The sequence below is a fragment of the Chelonia mydas genome, chromosome 10, assembly GCF_015237465.2.
Source record: "Chelonia mydas isolate rCheMyd1 chromosome 10, rCheMyd1.pri.v2, whole genome shotgun sequence".
In the NCBI taxonomy this organism is placed as follows: domain Eukaryota; kingdom Metazoa; phylum Chordata; order Testudines; family Cheloniidae; genus Chelonia; species Chelonia mydas.
The window spans coordinates 6,430,873-6,453,795 of NC_051250.2; the positions used below are offsets into that span (position 1 = coordinate 6,430,873).

General features: G+C 46.4%; 1 protein-coding gene across 2 annotated transcripts in view; it reads left to right on the forward strand.

Annotated features, from left to right (window-relative positions):
• CACNA1H (calcium voltage-gated channel subunit alpha1 H) overlaps positions 1–22,923 on the forward strand; it is a 480,369-nt gene that overhangs the window by 266,886 nt on the left and 190,560 nt on the right. For both annotated transcript variants that reach the window (XM_037911163.2, XM_043523932.1), the window contains exons 3-5: positions 8,926–9,037; positions 11,698–11,831; positions 21,964–22,061. In XM_037911163.2, the coding sequence (XP_037767091.2) occupies positions 8,926–9,037; positions 11,698–11,831; positions 21,964–22,061 (344 nt within the window). The remainder of the gene's footprint in view (positions 1–8,925; positions 9,038–11,697; positions 11,832–21,963; positions 22,062–22,923) is intronic.

The window sequence follows — 22,923 nt, forward strand, 5'->3', positions numbered from 1 at the left end:
ATTTAGTATTCCTTCTAGTCACCTAACTTGCAGCTCTTTTGCGATTACTTCAGGGTAAATTCTCTTTGAATGAAGAAGCTTGTCATAGTAGCACTAAGATTTTTGTCTTTCCACAAGTCTCTGATCTGGTAGTCCCCGGCTCCCATCGTGATGTATGTTGCAATATTCCAGTAATGCTACATATGAATTACTTGTACCCAGTAGGGCTTTTATTTTTATCAACTCCTTTGCTATTTGCACTGACCCAGGCCTACTATTGGCTGGCACATTTGACTGTGCACAGTAAGGGATTGATGAGGTGCTTTGACTGATACACCAGAAAGAATTGCTGAAATGAGCCATTTATGTGTTGTGCACCATTAGCTGTTATTAAGTCATCTGGAATCTCACAGCAAGCAAACTGTTATTTACAATGTGTTATTACATTGCCACTTGATGTGTTGTGCAACAGCTTGGGTTTAAAAGAGTAGTAGCCCACTAGTAAGATGTAATCTTTCTCATTTATTTCAGATAAATCTGTGACAACCTAAATTCCAGAGTGTTCAGAAATCACACTTGGTTTTAATGATTCTTTGCATTATACTCTGCTTTTCACTCATGGAGAACTTTTCTTGGATGGCAGCATTCACGCCTGGCCAGAATAGGCAAGCTTTGGCTTTGCTTTTACCCAGTTGGGCATGATGGGTTGTGCTTAGCGTTTCCAGCTTGTGCTGTGACATGATGCTGGAATCCCACTATCTGCAGCAATGTCTGTCAACCCAGTATGGGCTCTTATGAGAGTCTTCGCACTGCTCCTGAAGCCTGATGCTACTTTGAGGACACTTTTACAAAATCAGCAGGCTATGGGTTAAACCTGATCCCCAGAGCAGTTCATCTACCAGGAAGCAAACCAGTTTTCATTCAGATTGGAACATGGCCCAGTGCAAACTACCCTCACTTGGAGCAAGGGACATAGCGTTCTCAGCTTAGCTCATTGTCAAGAGAAATTGAGAATGAACTGAAATTGCCTCTGTCTGGAATTTCTGGGAAGGCGGATTAGTTCCCTTAGACCACAGCTATCAGGGTAATCCCACTTTTGAATTATGGAACAAATCACTGTCATTAATCTGATGTGAAAATAAATAGGCCAGGCACTTAATGCATTTGTACAAAACCCCAGTCACAGAGAGAGAACGCTGTCTGTTGAGACGTTTTCAGAGTAACAGCCGTGTTAGTCTGTATTCGCAAAAAGAAAAGGAGTACTTGTGGCACCTTAGAGACTAACCAATTTATTTGAGCATAAGCTTTCGTGAGCTACAGCTCACTTCATCGGATGCATACTGTGGAAAGTACACAAGATCTTTTTATACACACAAAGCATGAAAAAATGGGTGTTTACCACTACAAAAGGTTTTCTCTCCCCCCCACTCCACTCTCCTGCTGGTAATAGCTTATCTAAAGTGATCACTCTCCTTACAATGTGTATGATAATCAAGTTGGGCCATTTCCAGCACAAATCCAGGTTTTCTCTCCCCCCCCCCTCCACAAACCCACTCTCCTGTTAGTAATAGCCCACCTTGATTATCATACACATTGTAAGGAGAGTGATCACTTTAGATAAGCTATTACCAGCAGGAGAGTGGGGTGGGAGGAGAGAAAACCTTTTGTAGTGGTAAACACCCATTTTTTCATGGTTTGTGTGTATAAAAAGATCTTCTGTACTTTCCACAGTATGCATCCAATGAAGTGAGCAGTAGCTCACGAAAGCTTATGCTCAAATAAATTGGTTAGTCTCTAAGGTGCCACAAGTACTCCTTTTCTGTCTGGTGAGACAGGACAACAACAGCAAACCTCCCTGCACCAGGCTGGAGGTTAAATTCAGAGTGCTTCTTCAAGACGGTATCAGTCATTAGTCTTTTTGAGATAAGAATAAAGAAAGAGGAGGAAGAAATATGCTCATATGGAAATTTCATAGCACTGCAGATGGGGAAAATTCCTCGAGAGTCCTACATTATATTTCTTTTCTTTACTGGTTTCCCGATCTGGGTTAAGCATCCCAAATGATAAGACGCCCACTGCTGCTAGTTCAGGTGTCCACAGCCTAAAATATCTCAACATTAGGAAACGTTGATTCATATTCCGCCTACATTTTTCTTTTCCGAATTTCTTCCCATGCTCTGCTTTTATGCTCCTTTTCTCCTCTTGGGTATTTCCAGTGATGCCTTTTGCTGGACATGGCTACAACTCTCTAATCTGCTTGGCTCGAGCTTTCTGTGCCACCGCGCGGTAGGTGTTCCTTCCAAAAAACTTCCGGCTTACTGGAAAATACCGAGTTCAGCTTTGGCATGAGATGAATGAGGGCCAGTAATACCTCCAACTTCCAGGACTCACTTGAGCTTATTCCAACTCTATGGACAAAATTTCAAATGTAGGTGCTTAAAATGAGGCACCTAAATCCATATTTAAATGAAAGTGGCCAGGTTTTTAGAGATCCTGAGCTTCCTCAGCAACTAGTGAAGTCAATGGGAACTTCTGGGTGCTCAGCGTATCTGAAAATCAAGCCACAGACTTAGGTGTCAAAATATCGATCAGGGTGAAATTCTGCCCCATTGACGTAAGTGGCAAACTCCCATTGATTTCAGTTGGGCTGCGATTTCATCTTAGATGCCTAACTTTTAGATATCTACATTCAGGCATTCGACGGCAATAAAAAAATTCCTGATTTAGAGAAAGGGCATTGGAAACCCATATGAATGTATTTGTCATGAGAGGAAGAGGATGAAAGATGTTGCTTTCATTGATGTGCGTGGGACAGGAGCCAGAGAAGGATGAAAGCTCATGATTGTCAATAGAGTGTAGAGAATTCACTGTAGGAAACAATCCTGAGCTAGCCAGATATGTGAACAAAATGATCGACTGGATATTTTTCCACCTCTTCAACAGCATCTATTATTCTATTGTGGCCACAGAATCTGTTACAGGGAAACGCTGGAAGCTTTTATATTCTAGCTCCAGGAAGCTAGATGGAGTACATTAAACCTTGGGTAACCTTTGTACTAGTTTGATAAGTTAGTGCGATCTATACTGTGCTCATTACTGTCGTCTGGGCCAATGTTCCCTCTAACTTTTTTTCCATCCATGTTTCGGAATGAATTTTGTGATGTGCACCAATATGGAGGTCGCATGTGGTGGGGGTGGGGCCAAGGGGGTTTGGCGTGTGGGAGGGGGCTCAGTCAGGGCTGGGGCAGAGGGTTGGGGCACCGGGTGGTGGGCTACCGGTGAAATTTATGAGCAAACCTTCCTGCTTAAAACAAGGTGCTGAAAGTGGTTGTCCCTAGTGGTGGTGTTTGGTCTGAAGGGCCAAGTTCCATGCTATGAGACGATGTCCCCTTTAAATAGCGTCAGTCTGAAAACCATCCCCACTGATATTTCCTCCTCAGCGAGGCAGGGCATTGCTTGGCTGAGTATAAAGAGGGATTAGAGCTTTCAAAACAGGGGAGCGGTAGTCTCTACAGGATTGCTCTGAAATCCAGCAAAAGACAGCAGCATCCGATTTGCGACCACATCACTCATGAAGTGTTAGACCTCGGTACCTTTCTTTTCTGAAGGCACCGCCTTTCCGGGTCAGAGGGCAGTTCACAATCCGCGAGCCCATTTAGCTCTTGGCCTGTGTGTCAAGGCTGCCTACAATTGGGCAGCTGCATGCCAATTGTGGTGGTGGCTTTCCTGGTGTGGTCACTTGTCTGCTGAGAGCTGGCGTGAGACCCACCAACGCACGTCACAAAGGCCACCCAGCATGCCTCCTTGCATCCTCTCCTGAGCTCTCCAGAAAGCAACCCCAGATGGAATGTGGGGTCAAATGCTTTGTTCAAGCGAGGGTAGGAAATTGCGTAATGGGCAAGTCCACATCATAAAATCCACCCCAGCTTACACTAACCAGAACATTGAGACCAAGGATGAGCGGGGCCATGGAGCATGAATTTCCCCTTTAGTCCCCTACATGGCCTCTCTAGGAAAGGGCCGAAGCACGTTAGCAGGGGGGAGCTTGAACTGCTGTTGCTTGTTCTGAATCTTTTCAGTGGGGAAACAAGAGGCGCTATCTCGACAGCCCCTTTCACTAGCAGTAAACCCACCCACTATTAATGTTTTTTTCAAGGAAAATACAATGTAAAGAGTGAAACAAATGTGAATGCAGACATCTGGGAGTAACCCAGGAGCTATATTAACACAGAGGTCTACATGAAACCCATCAAGCTAAGCAAACGTTGTAAGCAGGCTGCAGCAGTGGGTTGGTTTTTGTTTGGGTCTGACGTGGTCTGTTTTCTTTATGGAACAGGATTCTAACTCTGCTTCTAATTAGCCCAAAGATGAGGCTGAGGTGGAACCAAACATGCCTAAAAGAATGCCCGAAATCAAAACGTAATGGCATCTCGGGGAATAAAACCAAAATAAACTCAAGCTAGTATTTCAGCAATGGACCAGTTCCTTGAGACTGTGGCCAGTAGCTGCAGTATGGGGGCCTTCATACCACATGGCAGGAGAACTTGGCAGCTCCAGTCTCACGGGTGGATTGGTTGGATTTTTATTTGTTTATTTCTGTAGAAGCTCCTCCTCCATTAAAAAATCAAACATGTTCAACCCAAAACGTTAGCTGGGCAATTCTCCCAGGTGCAGATTGTTCCAGTTCAGCGCTCCCTCATGAAACCAGAGGCGCCATACCCAGCCACTGATATCCCCCTTCCACCCTTTCCAGCCTTTCTTCTGTGGGCCTCCTGACTTTCTGAACTGCCTGATCCAAATCCCCCTGACATCAATTGAAAGGCTTAGGCAGGAACATGTCCAGGCAAAATATCTTAAATGTACCAGTCGGTGGCAGTGTTTCGGATTATTGCTTTGATTTGTGCTTGTTTTCTCCCAGAGGGCCCTGTCTCTATGTTCTCCAGCTGTTGTCAGTGGGGCAGTCGGACAGTTCCGCCATGGGTCAGGCAGGGCTGCAAGGAGGCTGGAGCTACAGAAGAAGCCGGCAAACACACTGCCAGCCCCAAGCGTTCAGACGTCGTGAGTGATCCCTAGCCTCGTCAAATCAGGAGATCAGTTTAAAAAGCAAGAGCTGTTAAAAATAATACAACTGGGGGTTGGTTTTTTTACCTTCTGGTTTCTGAGCCATTAGGATGCGCTCGGGGGCACATTTTCAAGCGTCGCCTTGCAGCCATTAGGGCTACAAATGTAGTCATTGTTTTAAATGAAAGCTGCCGTTCCAATGTAATCACCTGACTCCAGAACCTGGGGCTTTAAGAAATACACCAAGTGTCGTGACTTGTGCCTAAAACTGCAAAAGTTGGCCCCGGGGCAGAAAGAGATGACATGGTGCTGGTCTTCTTTTCAAGACACTGAGAACTTGTACTTAACATCGACATTAATGCTACTTAAACGATACATACTGCTAATACAGTAGCAACCAAAGCCTGGTGTTGACTGTAGCCTGCAGCTCCCTGATATCTAGCACCCCACCTCCCAAATTGGAGGATGACCTTTGACCTCTGCAGCCATACCCCATCCCTGCATCATACTAACAGTAGTTACGCCAGGCAGGCAGCGCGCACAGACTCTGTGGGCAATGACTCAGACAAACAAGGTTCACATGCACTGAGAGATTTACCAGTTTGGCTTGCCTCTGTTCTCATTCCACCCTGGTGCCTTAACCCTTTGGCTGTTGGCTGTCAAACCCTGGTCCAAGTGCCAGTTTTGTACCGTGCTTTAGTCTTTTGTGACTGCTCTTGCAGGCCACCATTCTCTCTTTATGCTGAGGTTCCACACTGGCCCTGGTGTGCCTGTCTCCATTCAGTGGTGCTGACCCAGACTCTCCATGTGTCCTAGCTAGCCCACGTTCTCTGGTTGCTGAGGGTGATCATAACTAACAGGCAGGTGGCGGTCACTGCCTGCCACAGCTGTAGTGTGTAGTGGTTGTTTTTCTGGATAAACTGGAACGTTTGTTCAGAAAGGTTGGAAACTCTACCTCCGCCATTGCCCGTTCTTCTGCTGTGATTCTGTGACTTCGAAATCTGTGGAAATTGACAGATTTGACTGCCTGGGAGATGTGTCCTGGTGGGTGGAGCTGGAATATCGGGCTGTTAAAGATCTCCTCCAGACTGGCTCCATTAGATTGCATTGCAGATCACTACTGAGGTCACACCGCTGAAACCAGTGGTGTTTTGCCAGCAGAGACGTCAACCAGTCGTGTTTGTATTACGCTCCTAGGAGCAAGGGCAGTCTCTTGAGGTACGTCGACACTGGCGGTGTAATTTGTGGCTAAGATACACGTACCTGCGTTAGCCAGCACTCTAAAAGTAGTGTAGGTTTGCTACCCCAAGCACGGTCCCATCTGAGTCCCTACGTACATACTCGGAGTGACTAGCCTGCCTCACCACCTGTGACTACACTTTTTGTTGTGGTAGTGTAACGCCGACAGACCCCGGTTGTCGGTGGGCAGGATCAAACTTGGGACCTCTGGAGCTTAGTGCTTGAGCCTCTACCACATGAGCTAAAAGCCAACTGCCTCTTAGTTAGGGCTGTAGAGCAGACTCGTTTAACTCTCCCTAAGTGGTCTCAGTGCCACTAGATGGGGCAGAACACCACACCCAGGAAGTGTTTGGGTTACACGAGCTTGGTCAGAGCTAGTGCAGGTACGTCCACCCGAGCTAGAAATCTCACCTCCAGCTCCAGTGTATATTTACCCTTAGACGCTCAGATACCATATTGACAAGCACAGTGTGAACACCTTGGGCCGGATCCTCGATTGTTGTCACTCAGTTGAAATCAGTGGGCCTCTAACAGTTTACACTGGCTGAGGACCTGGCCCCCCTAGGCTTCCTCTGAGCTTTGCAGAGCAGTGCTCGCACTGATGTGATTTTAATGATAGTGCTCTCCATTACGGCTTCATTTCACCCTCGCTCTGGCCTGGGAGGGTGTCTGTGGCTGGGCCTTATCACAAAAAGCTTTACAAGCACTTAGTGGAAACCAAGGTCTCCTTCCTTTCTGGTGCCTGGGCTGTCTTTGTTTTGTGGCTTTTAGGAGGCTGCCAGTCATTATGGCTGGAATGCTGCTGAGTTTGAGCAATCCGGATGGTAGCGGAATTCCAGCTGCCTCCCGGGTGCATGGTTTCCATCCTGTCGGACACACGCACACACCGCCTGGCAACCCAGATTCCAGGCAAACCCAGCGAACGTTTTAAAAAAAAAAAAGCATCTTTGGGGACAATAACATCAAGACACAAGCCTTGGGTGGTATAAATAAAGGATAAAACATGGGGCCGCCAGGGCAAAACTGACAGACCCATTTCTCGGGAGATGAGAAGCCCCGATAACCCAAGCTCTAGTTTTTGTTGGATGGTTTTCATGAACCTTAGTTGATCTTCAGATTATAAACACTGGATTTATTACTCAGGCAGCTCTTGCAAACACAGAGCAGTCAGGCAGCATGGGAGGGAGGTTGAGTTAGGGATGTTGTATAATGAACAAACCACTTGCTGTATAGTAATGAATAGGACAAGACATGGAAGGGTATTTTTTTCTGAAATTATTGATGCAAATAAGACCGTTTTCTACAGTATTGTCTGATGTAGAAATGTTGTTGGGGTTTTTTTTGCGTGATAATATAAAAGAATTCTCCTCCTCCGCCACATTCTCTCTCGTGGTCACATTTATTTTCTAACATCCAGTTCTTTCACACACACTTGTGAAACCCAAGATTTTTTCCCCCCCAAAATCTGTCTTTTTTGTTTTGTTTTGTTTTTAAATCATCCCAATAGTAATAATGAAACCCTCTGAATTCAATTGAGTTCTCATTTACATTGGTGTAAATCGGCAGTTACTACACTGGAGTTACTCTGGATTTACATCGCTGTAACCTAGATCAGAATCTGGCCCTCCGATTGTCTTCTAACTGATAGTTCAACCACACCAAAGTTCTCTAACCAAGAGCCTTTTGCTTTCCTGTGACTGTGAATCAGATTTTTGGAAGAAACTTGGTTGCTCCAGGTGCCAGCTGAGCCAACTCTGCAATACAGCTTGGCAGGCCCAAAATACATATTCTCCCTCTGTTATCGCCCTGTGATTTATAGCCTAACTCCCAACCTGGCATCCCCTCTCCAGACCAGCATCTGCTGCTGACTTCAGTTTGCTTTTGCTGTCATTCACCTTGCCCATGCTATGGAGCTTGCATGGAAGTTCCCATCTCCCAGGGCATCCGACATCGCCCTGATGGGGAGTTGTAGAAATCCTTGGATTTGCAGCATTTGGTGATCGCTCAGAACTTGATTGACCGCTAGTCAAGTCTCGGGTGCATCCGAGGCACAGAATAGGCCCAAGCCTCAGGAAAGTAATGAGGAACGGTGCAGTATGGTTGGAGCAGGCAGGATTTCTGGGCTCTAATCCAGACTCTGTTACTGACTCACCACGTGACCTTGGCTAAATCACTTGACCACTCCCTCCTCAGTTTCCCCATCTTTGTAATGCAGAAATTATTACCACTAGCCTGTCTCGTGCAGGGGGTTTGAGGATTTAGGCTGATAAAGGGCTTTGAGATGAAAGTTGCTACAGACAGACAAAGATTTTTTGTTGGGTCCTTGGCTGCTCTCTCACCTGTATGATATATGGAAATTGATGACAAGGTGTGGAACGTCATCTGTGAAATCTACTAATTCGTCTCATTGCACTGTTCTGAAGCCCCTACCGTCCTCTCATCTCAGCAGGAGTCCCCTTTGCAGAGACCCTTTCCCCTCAGTTCCCAGAAACTTCAGCTGTTAACATATCTTTGGGGCGGCTTTTGTTATTTGGATCAGGAGTGCTGGTTCTTTGGATGTGTAAATGGGGCCGTGCTTTTGCTGACACTCTCCATGTCTTTGCCCTCTGCTGACCAAGTGCATCCTCCTTAACTCGCTGCTCTCACCTGGTTCGAGCATGTCAGCATGCTGGTCATCCTGCTGAACTGTGTCACCTTGGGCATGTTCCAGCCCTGCGAGGATGTGGACTGCAAGTCGGAGCGATGCACCATCCTGGAGGTAGGAATGGGAGCCTGATGCACTTTCACAGCTGGGTGGTAAAACACTAGCCCATGGAGAACAGTGAGCCTTCTGGGCTAGTGATTCATTCAGGAGCCAGGGCCCCGAGATTGTATTCCCAGCCAGGATCTGGCTAGAGTGTACTAAAAGCCCATGCCTGCTTTGTTCTTCAACTGAGCTATATCCAAACGAGCTGCAGATTACTGTCCACTGAGGCCGGTGTACAAGTCCTGGGCTCATAAACCCTTTTCCTAGAACCTTAATAGCCTCCCAGAACTCCAGGGGGCAGCACGTGAGCCTGGCAATCACATAGCTGACATATGCCACAAGGCTGGCCTTCTCTAAGCCCCTTGCCCTTAGCATCACATCACAGATCCATCTGGTGTGAGAGTTGTGACTATGCACCTCCTTCACCAGCTAGCCTTCTAGGCTCCAAACAGACATCTATGGAGACACTCAGCCTTTGCAAAGCATTATGTGAACCAGTGTAAAGATGGCTGGCTTGTGTCTATGTAATGTCCTGAGCATGCTTGACTCTTTAATACCCTGCAAACCCTTCTGCAGTAAGGAAATGCCATTGGGACCTCTAGTAGATCATCAGATGCATCCACCTCTAAGGACTGGTCAAGAATCATATGCAAATGTCAACAACCAGAGGTTCTCTCATCCCAGACCCTTCCAGCCCAAAGTTATGAGATGTTAGGTGCAGAACTGAACCAACCAGAGCAATAGAGAAACCACCAGAGATTGGTTACAGAATAAATTGTAGAACCAAGCTGAGAAAATACTGAAAATGGTTATCCACCGTAGGAATTGCCACACCAGATTAGGGTAGCATCTGGTCCCAGCTGCTTTAGAGAAAGGTGCAGCAAATTGAGGCAGGTACTCATGGAATACCCTGCCCATGGGGAAAGCAGCTTCCTAGACCTCATCAGATAGCAACTGGTCTGAAGCAAAGGTTTCCATTCCTCCCAACCATGTTCCTGCCTTTTGTTGTTTGCAGTCGTTCACACAAATGGATCTTGGCTTGGTGGATGTCTGTCATTCTTACAAATACCCAAATCCACATGCAAACAGAGGGATTTTTGCATGAGCAAGAGTCATTGTTGTTGATTATTCACTCTTTGTTCTCTTCAGAAAATGTCATCAAATCGGTTAGCCGAAACCATATTATGGATACGTCTACACCGCCCACAGTAGCAAGCCTCCCCAGCCCAGGTTGACAGACTCAGGTTGTGGGGGACTTATGCTAGTGTTCTAAAAATAGCCGTGTCGACAGCACTTCGGAATTGTGGTTCGGGCTGGAGCTAGGGCTCTGAAGCCCATCCTCCTTCCTGGGCTTCAGATTCCGCGTCACTACATCTACCTAGCTATTTTTCGTGTGGTAGCATGAGTCCCGGGAGCTCGCATCTGTTGATCCGGGCTGCTGCAGGCTGTGTAGATCATAACCTTTGTGACGTGAATGAATCTAAGTGACCAGTTCATGAGGAGCCCGCACAATGACCATTGTTTGCGTTGAGTGGTGAATGATTACAACATGTCCGATATATCTGTAAAAATCCGAGCATGCTGTGAACAGTTAGCAGACTGAAAAAGAGCAAAACATGCAAAGAACAATCAACCAACTTTCACCCCTGCCCCACTCCAGCTTGCAGGGAGAATGAAAGCCAAAACATGATGTAGGAAGCATTGAGCTCCCTTGTGGAGACAACTCAGATGCCAATTATCGAATGAACGGAGACTGCTGGAACAAGTTCAGTATAGTTTGTAAAGTGTTGGTAGGTAAGCAGACAGCTCGACTAGATAGATCTCTCTCGCCTGCACAGGTGCACACCCAATAGCATATGCAAAGGAAGCCAGTTTGCAGCTGCCTGTTTTCTGTTATGTTTGGCAATAAACCATGCAGGCCTCAAAATGAAAGTATCAGAGACTCACCGTAGGAGGCTCTGCTGACTGTTACGATCACAAAGAAAGTGGTTGGAGGGGCACATCTGTCCACGTTTACGGGCATGGATCAAGAAGCTGCTGTAACTTTCCCGAGGTTTTTTCAAAAGAGAAAAGTTCTTTCCATGTGACTAATAACAATCAATACGTCCCACTGCATAGTCATAATTTATGGGGCAACATGCATTTAGCAATGAGTCCATTTCGTAATATTTCAGTTCCTGACCTGTAGCACATGTGGTCTGTCTGACCGATATTTGCTTCAGCCTGTGCATGATACAAAGCCTGGGCACCCCAAATGCACAGCACGTGTATCTCGGAGTTTCTCAATGGCAACTTGCCAGGACCCTGAGGGTTGCGTGGCATTTGCATATCGATTTGCATATGCTTTAAATGCAAAAATAAATCCGCAACAAGCATAACACGTTTCTGTGCTTGTATCTTTGTCACTAGATGAATAGAAATTGCTTATTGTTCCTCAGCAATAAAAACCCAACAGTTGCATTTCAGTCAGTGTTATCATCACTCAGCAGACAACCCAGGATGTATTTTGGGTTTTATAGCTGACACTTCAGTACTCCATGAGCCATGGTTTGATCACCTCAGCTGTAGATACACAATATCCATACAGTAGAAATATACATATGCCTGGTTTTTTTATCCCTGTAATACAGAACCACAGTAGAACTCACTGCAATCATCTTTTTATGACCTAGGCATTTGACCATTTCATCTTTGCCTTCTTCGCTGTGGAGATGGTCATCAAGATGGTAGCTCTGGGGATCTTCGGGCAGAAGTGTTACCTAGGAGACACATGGAATCGCCTGGACTTCTTCATCGTAATGGCCGGGTGAGTAGCCAAAGCTCATAAATTAACCATGTGCACTGGAGGCATAAACAGATCCACCAGTCGCCCTGGCTGCTTTTGGGTATTTCTTCAGGAAGCTGCCAAGTGGGAGCCAAAGAAAAGTCTATAAAACCTGATCTCTGAGGCAATAAAACACTGTTGAGTTCGGCTGTAATTGATTTTGCAAAAGCATCTGCAAAATATGAAATGGGAAGCTGCTGTTGATTAGCCTGACCTGAATCTGAGGGTTGGGGTGGAGGGAAGGGGTTAGAGAAGGCGTTCTGCGGCAGTGCATCCCCCTGGACCGGCTGCGTTCTATGGGTGTGTTCACACAGCAGCTAAACACCCGCAGCTGGCCCGTGCCAGCCAACTCGGGCTCGTGGAGCTGGGGCTGCAGGACTCTTCCATGGCTGTGTTGACTTCCGGGCTCAGACAGGAGCCTGAGCTCTGAGACCCTCCCACCTCACAGGGTCCTAGAGGCCAAGCTCAAGCCTAAACCCAGAAGTCTACATAGCAACGAAACAGCCCTGTGAATCCAAGTCAGCTGGCACAGGTCAGCCATGGGTTTTTCTTTGGTGTGCAGACATACCATGACCACCTCTAGTCCTTGGAAGTTTGGGGTATGAAGGGGTGGGGGCTAAACTATCATTTAAACCACTTGATTTTGTCCTGCCACAAACTCTTAAGTCGTGTATCTGTCCGGGGATGTTGAAGCTTTTTCACCAGCAGTCATGCTCCCTACGGTAGAGGGGAGGTCTGAACAGCAAAGAAGGGTTGCACGGGAAGTGTCAACTGGAATGCTGGCAACTCGGGTGCTTCTGTACCAAAGACATGTGCCTAAGCCCCTGGCAACCATTGATGTGAACCTGTCTACCAAAGTAAGAGCTTCAAGCCCCTTATATAGCAATCTTTGCTGGCTTGATTTCAGTCAAATCAAATCCATTCAGATCTGGGCATTGTAATAACCAGCATGTTCCCAAAGCTCGCAGTTAAGGCTCAAGAACAGATGTGTAAAGTGCAGTCGGGTTCAATTCTGCTCCCACAAAAGTCAGTGGCAACACTCCCATTGACTTCAGCTGCGGTGGACCAGGTCCCCTTCTGTGTCTCTTTCAGTGCGCATTGCTGGAACATAGTGCTTGAGCCCCTGCAAGGGACAGTGACTAGAAAACAACCGCAAGCAAAGCAGAAACTGCCTGGCTTTCTCCTTGCCCAAGCTCAGAGACCTGCACGAAGTACAGAGCAAAAATAGGGGGAAACAAATCTGTTCCTCAAGAGTTCTGTCCATGCTAATAATCTAAGATGTTAGCAACATAGATATGGCATTTAAATTAACGTCTGAGATTCTCAGTTTGACACTGTCCCTGCCTGGAAAGCCACCATGCTGCTGTGACCCATTGGCCTCAGTGGGTGCTGTTAGGGCAAATGAAGACAGTGGATTTCAGCTGAGCAAGGAGAGTCTGGCTCAGGAAGATTAAAGCATCAGCGAGGCTAGCCGTGGGGGGAAGGGCAGGGAGCTGGCTGTCTGGCACACTTTCTAATCCCCATAAATTATAAACACATGGTAATTTCTGCTTTAAATTTATGTTTGTTGACATTTGAACACACCTCGCCCAACAGCTGCTTATTCTCCTGAGACAAGTTTATGGAGATGGTTATTTTACACTCCCAAACACGCTTGGAAGAGCAGATTCCTTTAAACTTCAGGTTCCCAGTGATCTGCAGAGAAGTATTGAGCAGATTAGAAAATGTCCTAGAAATAAACTAAATAGGTCCTAAGACTGGATGATACCCACTCAAAGCAATTTTACCTGCTTGGTGTACAATTAGGGATGGAAAACTGGTTTGGATATTGCGTGTAACCTTACCTTTGAATATCCTGGGTTTATAGTACTTGGTTTTGGAGTAATTGCAACATCCCTGCAATGTGTTTTACCCTTAAAGCAGTGGTGCTCAACCTTAACTCCATCTTAATGTAGTTTTTTGTCCAGGAATACAATTAGGAATGGATTACTGGTATGAATAAAACATAAAACTGTGGGAGCTGAGCCTCCTTTGAACCAGCCTTTGGCTACAGTTTAAGAAAAAGCTAGTTAACTTTTTTTTAGCCCCACTGTGTATTTTTTAGCATATAGTGAGGAACCAGGTGCACATGCATAGTTCTGTGTAAGACCATCAATCCAGGAGCCATTAGATCTGGAATCTATATCCAGCTGGGCGGCCACTGTCTCTCTGTGTGACTTCAGGTAAATCACCTTTAGAATACAAATGATAATGCCCAAGCATCTTATCCCAGGAGGGAGCGGTGGAGGTTATGCATTACATTAACATTTGGGAGGTTCTCAGATGTTATCACGATGAGCATCAGAGCAATGCATATTAAAATGCCACACACACGAAGGGAGAGTCCTCTACTGTTGCTTAACGATCAGACTTTCCTTGGCCACAGTATTTGTAGCTCAGTAAGCTGGAAAGATAGGAACCCTCGCAAGCAAGTCTGTTGGAGGTAGTTTTCCAGTCCCATTTTATAGACGTAAAAGGCTGGTGGAGGAGAGAGAGGGGAAAATCAAACCACTATTAACTCAAGAAAACCTTCTGGTGGGATGCTGTTAATGCTGAGGAATGACACGCAGAATGATCCATTTGCAAGCCAGTCCCAAGGGCCTCTCAAGCAGTTGGAAGGCACAATGTGGCCTATGACCATTGGACCTTTGGAGCACGCCTGTGGGAATTCTAACTTTGTTGCCCACAGGAGAGACTTGAACTTGGGGTCCAAACATGAACCATTTCTCCTCATAATTTGCCTTGTCGTTCTCTGTTTGGCTAACAAGCCCTTGCATCCCCGTCCTGTTCCCCAACCCTGCCTGGGTTTTCACCTTCGGATCTAAAGAAAGGAGAGCCTTGGAGGGTGACTTGAATTACAAAGTACTTTGGAAACTTAGTTCTGTTCTTCCTGGGCAACAAGCAGCAGTTTTACCGGGGAGCATGTGACATAATAAGTGGGTTGTTTTTCTTGGCAAGCGGATCTGGAAGCGATGGAGCCTATTAAGGGGCCCTTCTGATAAGCAGGGAAGTGAGTGACAAATGGGCATTGCCCGCCATTCCATTTGCCCTATTCAGTTTCCTTAAGCGAGCTGATTTATGCTAATAGCACAGTTATCGAGGAAAGCCGACAGTAAGCGGGAAAACTACAAAATAAACAGATCTTCTGCTGACAGCAACAGATTGCATCTGAAGGCCGCTCCAGCAGTGAATACTCTCTCGGTCTCTGCTTGCCTAAGAAAAGTACCATGGGAAGTTTCAGCCTGGGGAAAGCTGGCTCTGTTTCCTCTGAGGGCATGTCTGTACGGCAATCAAGAGGCATGACTGCAGCAGATGTATGCATACCCGGCCTAGATTTGAACAAAATAGCTGGCTACAAATAGTGGTGAAGCATGGGCTAGCTGCCCAAATGTATAGTCAGGATCTCAGGCAGGCATTTATTTGGGCAGTTAGGCTCACATATCTCCAACTTGTACCACTGCAGCTTCGCTCCTATTTTTAGTGAGGAAGCTCGATCTCACCTACCCCTGCTGTAATCATACCTCCCGACTGCAATGCAGACATACTCTGAATCTGACCACTAGCCCGGGTGGAAAACATTGTCCAAGCAACAAAAAGGTGATCTGCCATTTGTCCCCTCATGACTGCTAATGTCAAGTGGGTCATTTATGTCTCTGCTCATTGAAGCGGCCCCTGTGTCGTGAGAAATGCATTAGATGCCATTAATCTAATCGCTGTCCAGACCAAGAAAGTACTTGCCTTCCTTGGGAGAGCAGATAGGAAAGAGCTGTGACTTCTGTTCTCTGGTATATTGAGGCCATGATAATAGTCCAGTCTTTATGAACGATGAATGAGGATGCTGAAGGACAGGACATGTGAGGCCGTGACTTTCTCCCGTGGATGCTAAGGGTCTTTGCATGCATATGGTCTTCTGTGGCTTTATACCCCACAGGCTGTGTGCGCCATCCTCCTTTATTATGCATCAGTGCATAACGGTTTGTATTTCCAGTGCATCCCAAATAAAGCATCATTAAAGGCTACACAGAGAGCGATTAGAAGAAGAGTTCGGTGTCGCAACTGTCCTTGTGACAACAAGAGAAATAAGACTTGGGGAAATAAATGCAAGAGGAGAGGGCAAGGGAAAGGGCTGATATGTGAAAGCAGCCATGGGGGAGGGGGGGTGTAACATGGAAGGGAGAGTGGCAGGAAGGTGGGACGAAGGGGCAGGGTCACTGAAGATCAGTGCAGCAGTGCAGTGAGAATGGTAAGAAGGGGGAAGCTATGCGGGGAGCCTGGGCCAGTTAAAATAAGGGCTTGATGGTGGGTTTCCCAGCCAACGCCCACCCCACACTGCATGCTTTTAAATGCGTTTCTCTCTCCTTGCTTACCTAGAGCTGGGAGCAGAACTCTGGTTCTTCCAGACAATGGCTTTTTTTACCCTAGACAGAGCCCAATGGCTCAGTCTTCCACTTGATTCCAAACCAAGGGTGCCTTTTCTCCCAGACAGAGGCCCTGAGGGAGTCTCTGGGTTCCACCCTCTAGCATAAAGGAAGGAAAACCCCGAACAGTGAAACACATTTATGGGGTTGCTAAGTTCACAGTGTTTTTTAATGAAGCCAGTTCTTTTCCACAAACCATTAGGAAACAAATCCCTGACTTAATCCTCCCTGGGTGCAGTGCAATGAGTCTGCCAGTCCTAGTCTGCATTGACTATGCAGCTTCTGTAGAGCTCAGAGACTGAAGAAAGGATTTTTTCCCCAAGTGCTTTCTAGCTATCAGGTGTATCTCTCAGGTCTCTCACTTTACCTTGCAGTGAAAATTTAACACTGAAGTTCATAGACTTAGGTGGCCTGATTCTCAATTACTCCATTCCTGTACTTGGGACATGGATGAAGGCAGGGGGGCAACGGTAACTTTAAGCCAGTTTTGTAATCCGGGGCCGTGTAGGGATCTATCCAGCCATCAGGGTAAATTAGAGCAGCCTTAGGACGACTCTAAACTTCCAGTGTGCTTCCAATGACCCCCTTTGGGCCCAAAGAAGCAGAAAATAATCAGTGCAATGCACTCCTGCCACACCCCAACCTCCCCTGCCCCCCAAAGAGGGGTGGGAAGCAAGGCTGGCATAGAGATTTTACATCAGCAGACAGTCTGCATAGAGGGAGTTCTCTGGGGGCCTCTTTCACACCTTTTAAAGCCCCTTTGTTTTGCCAGAGAGACATAAAGTGTTTTTTGTGTAACTGAGAGTCACACCCACTGATTTTACACGCAGCAATTTAGTTTAGAGAATCGCTCAAAGCCCAGATGTTCACCCAAACCTCCCAGACCTGCATGTTTGAGCTGGAAATGATGGGTGAATGGGCTTCCTTGCAAGATTTTTGGTGTAGCCTGCTCCTGGGTGGCTCAAAACTGACCACTTCAGCAGGGTGTGAAAATGAGAACCAGTGGCAAAAAAGAAAAGTGATCTAGAGCACTTCACTCTTAAAGAGAGCTTTTGTTTTGAGTTGTGTGTGAAAGTTTTTGATGGTTTTATTGCATACTAAGAGATCAAGCCAAGCCTCCTGTAGTCAAAGGAGACAAACTGAATAAAAGCTAGGTAGGGATCCGAGGTAGTACCCACCCAGACAGCATAGGAACTTTCAGTGGAGCACTTTTCAACTGCTTTTACATTCTATTAGTTTTAAAACTGGTGTCCAGTTACAGTAGAATCCACTTACTCAACCACCTGATAAATTGCAAGTGTGCCTTATTAGGACGACGGCCAGGGAACAGATTCGGGAATCATTGATATTCATTTTAGTGACTTTAAACAGAGGTTTGTCTATTCCTGAAAGGTCTGTTTGAAGTGCACACCTGGTGCTGGCTACAGGCCTAGTTACTGTAACTAGCAGGTGCAAACTGGTGTTTATCAATTTCCCACTGCATGGTATAGAATCATAGAATATCAGGATTGGAAGGGACCTCACGAGGTCATCTAGTCCAACCCCATGCTCAAAGCAGGACCAATCCCCAACTAAATCATCCCAGCCAGGGCTTTGTCAAGCCTGACCTTAAAAACTTCTAAGGAAGGAGATTCTACCACCTCCCTAGGTAATGCATTCCAGTGTTTCACCACCCTCCTAGTGAAAAAGTTTTTCCTAATATCCAACCTAAACCTCCCCCACTGCAACTTAAGACCATTACTCCGTGTCCTGTCATCTTCTACCACTGACAATAGTCTAGAACCATCCTCTTTGGAACCACCTCTCAGGTAGTTGAAAGCAGCTATCAAATCCCCCCTCATTCTTCTGCAGACTAAACAATCCCAGTTCCCTCAGCCTCTCCTCATAAGTCATGTGTTCCAGACTCCTAATCATTTCTGTTGTCCTTCGCTGGACTCTCCCCAATTTTTCCACACCCTTCTTGTAGTGTGGGGCCCAAAACTGGACACAGTACTCCAGATGAGGCCTCACCAATGTCGAATAGAGGGGAACGATCACGTCCCTCGATCTGCTGGCAATGCCCCTACTTATACAGCCCAAAATGCCATTGGCCTTCTTGGCAACAAGGGCACACTGTTGACTCATATCCAGCTTCTCGTCCACTGTCACCCCTAGGTCCTTTTCCGCAGAACTGCTGCCGAGCCATTCGGTCCCTAGTCTGTAGCGGTGCATTGGATTCTTCCGTCCTAAGTGCAGGACCCTGCACTTGTCCTTGTTGAACCTCATCAGATTTCTTTTGGCCCAATCCTCCAATTTGTCTAGGTCCCTCTGTATCCTATCCCTACTGCCACCTTATCTACCACTCCTCCTAGTTTAGTATCATCCGCAAATTTGCTGAGAGTGCAATCCACACCATCCTCCAGATCATTTATGAAGATATTGAACAAAACCGGCCCCAGGACCGACCCTTGGGGCACTCCAGTTGATACCGGCTGCCATCTAGACATGGAGCCATTGATCACTACCCGTTGAGCCCGACAATCTAGCCAACTTTCCGCCCACTTTATAGTGCATTCATCCAGCCCATACGTCTTTAACTTGCTGACAAGAATACTGTGGGAGACCGTGTCAAAAGCTTTGCTAAAGTCAAGAAACAATACATCCACTGCTTTCCCTTCATCCACAGAACCAGTAATCTCATCATAGAAGGCGATTAGATTCTGGTCCTTGCTTCTGCTAAGCGCCACATCCCAGATATTCTGTGATGTGGCTGCTTAATGGATCCAGGTTAGTTTTCAGAACTGCTTTAGTGCAGTGCTAAATTTTAAAGCTATCCCTCGAATTTAAATTTAATTCCTAGAGGCAAACTTTAAGGTAAAGTTAGGATTGTAAAGGTTTATTAAATGCATCAAGAAAAAAAAGTTATTAAAAACAACAGCAGCAAAAAAGTCCAATAAATGCTAAATTAAGGCTAAAGGGCCAATTTCATACCTGCTGTAATATTACTTAAGTTAATTGAGGTATACCAGGAATAACTCCAGCCAAAGGTGTGGAAAAATCAAATATCTGAAATTCTTGAAGTTCCAAATTAAACTTCCCAAATAGCCTTAACTCTGTCCTTTGCTGTATCACCAATCCCTTGGAACAGATTTATACCTTCATTTACCTCTGTCAGACAGACAGATTTACTCCCACTGGCAGAATGTATAATGTGTGCTGAGTCGTTGGCAGAACTTTCAGATATTCAAAATGCCTGGGTGCAAATCAGGCCACGTATTAAACTGCAGACTTCACTTGTCAAAGGCGCCAGTATGCTTGGAGAACAAACGAATAAGCAACACTTTCAGTTTGTAGGCCAAGCCGATTTTGTGTTCGCTTTGCACCAAAGTGTTAGATATTGAGTGTACGTGGACACACATCCGTGTTCTTTATGAGAATGTTGATGTGAGTTACACTCAGCTATTCAAATGATTGTGGAAAGCGAACATACGGGGGCATAAGCCAAGGTGAATGCATTGTTAAATCTGGGCAAGCACTCTAAGAAATGGGTGCAAATCTGTCATCCAGTTCTCCTATGCAATCATGATCACAGCTTCGTAATAACCCTCTGCACAGTGCCTTCCTGTGACTCCATGGTAACGGGGACCACCACAATGTTGCCACACTTCTCTTTCCATCTGCATGTTCCAAAGAAGAGGATTCCACTATATTGTCACTTATCAGATTGTCATGGCAAAACATGACCTTGTCCTCCCACATTTGTGCTATCATAAAAATACCAATTAGAATCCTTGGGTTCATTTGCTGAAAGGTGTGCTGTCATCAAAGCAGAGATATTTTAAAAATAGAAATCCCATACCGGTTTCTGTCTTGTACCTTTAGAGTACTGAAAGTACCAAATGTTTAAAATCTCAGGCCAGGTCCTTGGCTAGTATAAATCAGCATAGCTCAATGGGACGACAACAGATTTACATCAGCTGAGAATCTGGCTTCATGTTTGTTGCATTTCGCTCGATTTGGAAACCGAAATCAGTGTGCAGTTAAAACGAGGCTAAAATATGATTTCTAAAGCCCTGATGCTGCCAACCTTATTCTCGTGAGTAACCCACTGACGTCAGTGGGACCACTTGCATGAGTAAAGACTACTCTCACGCATCAGGCACCCCCCCCAAAATGAGCAAGCTTGACTATTGTTTCTAGTCTGTTTCATTTTCACTCCCTGGTTGCGTCATGGACAGTCTCAGTGCCTATGTCCTTAAGGTGCCTGTGGAATGTTTAAAATAAAAATGCTTTCTGCTGAAATTTTAAAATATTGGATGGAAACATTTCTGGGTATTTGCTTTTCTCAGGCCTCCCTCCTTCCTGCTCCACTTTTTAATTTGTGTATTACTTTAAAAAAAAAAAAAGTCTTTCTGGTACCAAAAGCTGGTTCACAGTCTTGCTCTTGATGCATTGTGGTGTCTGAACAGGAGTAGTGAGAGAAATGTGACACATTTACGAGCGCGTCCCTGTAGTCAGCTCAAAGGCTATAAATTGTAATTACAACCAAGCTAACTAGCCAGAGCCCCATTTAAGAAAAAAAAAACCTGACATGTTTACCACTCCTGGTTATAAAAGACCAACGAAACTGACGAAATTTAACATCTTTCTCAGGCCAGGAGGGAAACGTGTGTGAAATGGCAACAGGACATGAAAAAGAAAATGTTCCTTTTTTTAATAATGTAAATGCAGCCCAAACTACCTGAATGTTATTCCCCAGCTCTCTTCTGTAGATGTTTGTGGGAGGAGAAAAGCCAAGCTGTCAAGAAAATACACCAGGGTAGTACAAGGAGGTATCACAGGAGTAGTGAGAAAGGAATATCAGGAAAATCTTCTTGACTGTGAGCTGTGTGGGGCTGTGGAATAATCTCCCAAGCGAAGGGCTTAAGGATCGGAACAATTTACCAAGGGTCACGGTCTGTCTCCGTCACTGACGAGTTTTAAATCAAGACGAGATGTTTTTCTAGAGGGAACTATTTTGGGGGAAGTTCTAAAGGGAACGATTTCGGGGGAAGTTCTCTGGCCTGTGTTATACAGGAGGTCAGACGAGTTGATCACAGTGGGCCCTTCTGGTCTTGGAATCTCTGACACGGCGTTGTACTGTAAAGAGCCGTTTTGCACTGACATGGAGATTTATAGGTTCCCCTTTGACCCCTCCCCCGCCTCCAGTTTCTGTTGGGTCTAATTCTGCAACCAGTAGTCATGGTGAGCGGCACTAACCAATGACTTCAGCAGGACTGCTTCAGTAAGTAGCTGCAGCTCAGCGTAATGCACCAGGGCAGGTGATTTTAGAGGATGCCAGATCACTCACAGACACCAGGCAGTGACACGTTGGCCTTTCATTCGTAAAACTTCCCCCTCCAGGAGGCACTACTTCCCGCAGGTAAATCACGGCATTAGCTAGGCAGCTTCCTCTAGTGCTGCAACAATCCCGTGCTGCGGTAGCCTTCTGCTAATCCTGCAGAGCATGAGGGTGCCCATTGTATCGCGTAATCCTGAGATAGCCAGGGCACATACTGTCCGGCTAACTGATCCACCTCAGCAGCTAGGAACAGCCCCTTTTTAGCCTGCGCGCACACTTGTAAGGCCTAGGAGATGAGACACCTCTGTTCTGACTTCTTTTTCTCTTTCTTCCTTAGCATGATGGAATATTCTCTGGATGGGCACAACGTAAGCTTATCTGCCATCCGAACTGTCCGGGTACTCAGGCCTCTACGAGCCATTAACAGGGTCCCAAGTAAGTAAAAACCTTTTTTTCCCAGAGCAATGAACACAAATGTGTATGTGATTCAGAACATGCCTGGGGAAAGTGGCACAGCACCGGGGAGCTAAGCAGGTGTGGCTCCTACTGACTTCCATGCAAATTTGATCCCTCGTGGGTGCTTTGTTTATCCCATTGTCCCAGGGTGTCTGACCCCTTAAGAGGAGGTGGGCCTCAGTCCAGCTGTGACCAGCTTAACTCACGGAGAATGAAGATCATGTGACTGGCGGGTCACGTGACCAAACCAGACCTCTTATAAAGGAGAGGCCACAAGAATGAGCAGCTGATAACAGTCCAGCTAGGAGGCTCGGGCAGGGCAGAAGCCGAGGAAGCTGTAGCTGGCATGAGGAAGCAGCTGCAGAGAGCAAGACTGGCTCCTGCAGGGAATAATGGGATTGTTTGCATTATAACTCAGCCCTGGGAAGGGGCATTGGGGGCTCCTGCCTCAAGGGGAGAGAGCTTGAACTGAACTCTGGAAAGGAAGGCTTGAGGACTCATTGGGGACGTCTGCACTGCGATAATAGACCCGCGGCAGGCTGCAGCTGGCCCGAGTCAACTGACTCAGGCTCGCGGGACTTGGGCTCCGGGGCTCTAAAATTGCAGTGAAGACGTTCAGGGTCATCCTGGAGCCTGTGCTCTGAGACCCGGCGAGTGGGGAGGATCCCAAAGCCATATGGCTGGCCTGGTGCCCAGGCCACTTGCCCCGGGCTGTGGCTGGTCAAGGCCCCTCAGTGATGATGGAAGTGTGTGTCAGTGAGATCCTTGCCCCGCTGGTCACTGGGAGGGGCTGTGTCCCCGGCTTTGGGGCTCTGTGATGGCTGAGGAGCTCTGACCGGAG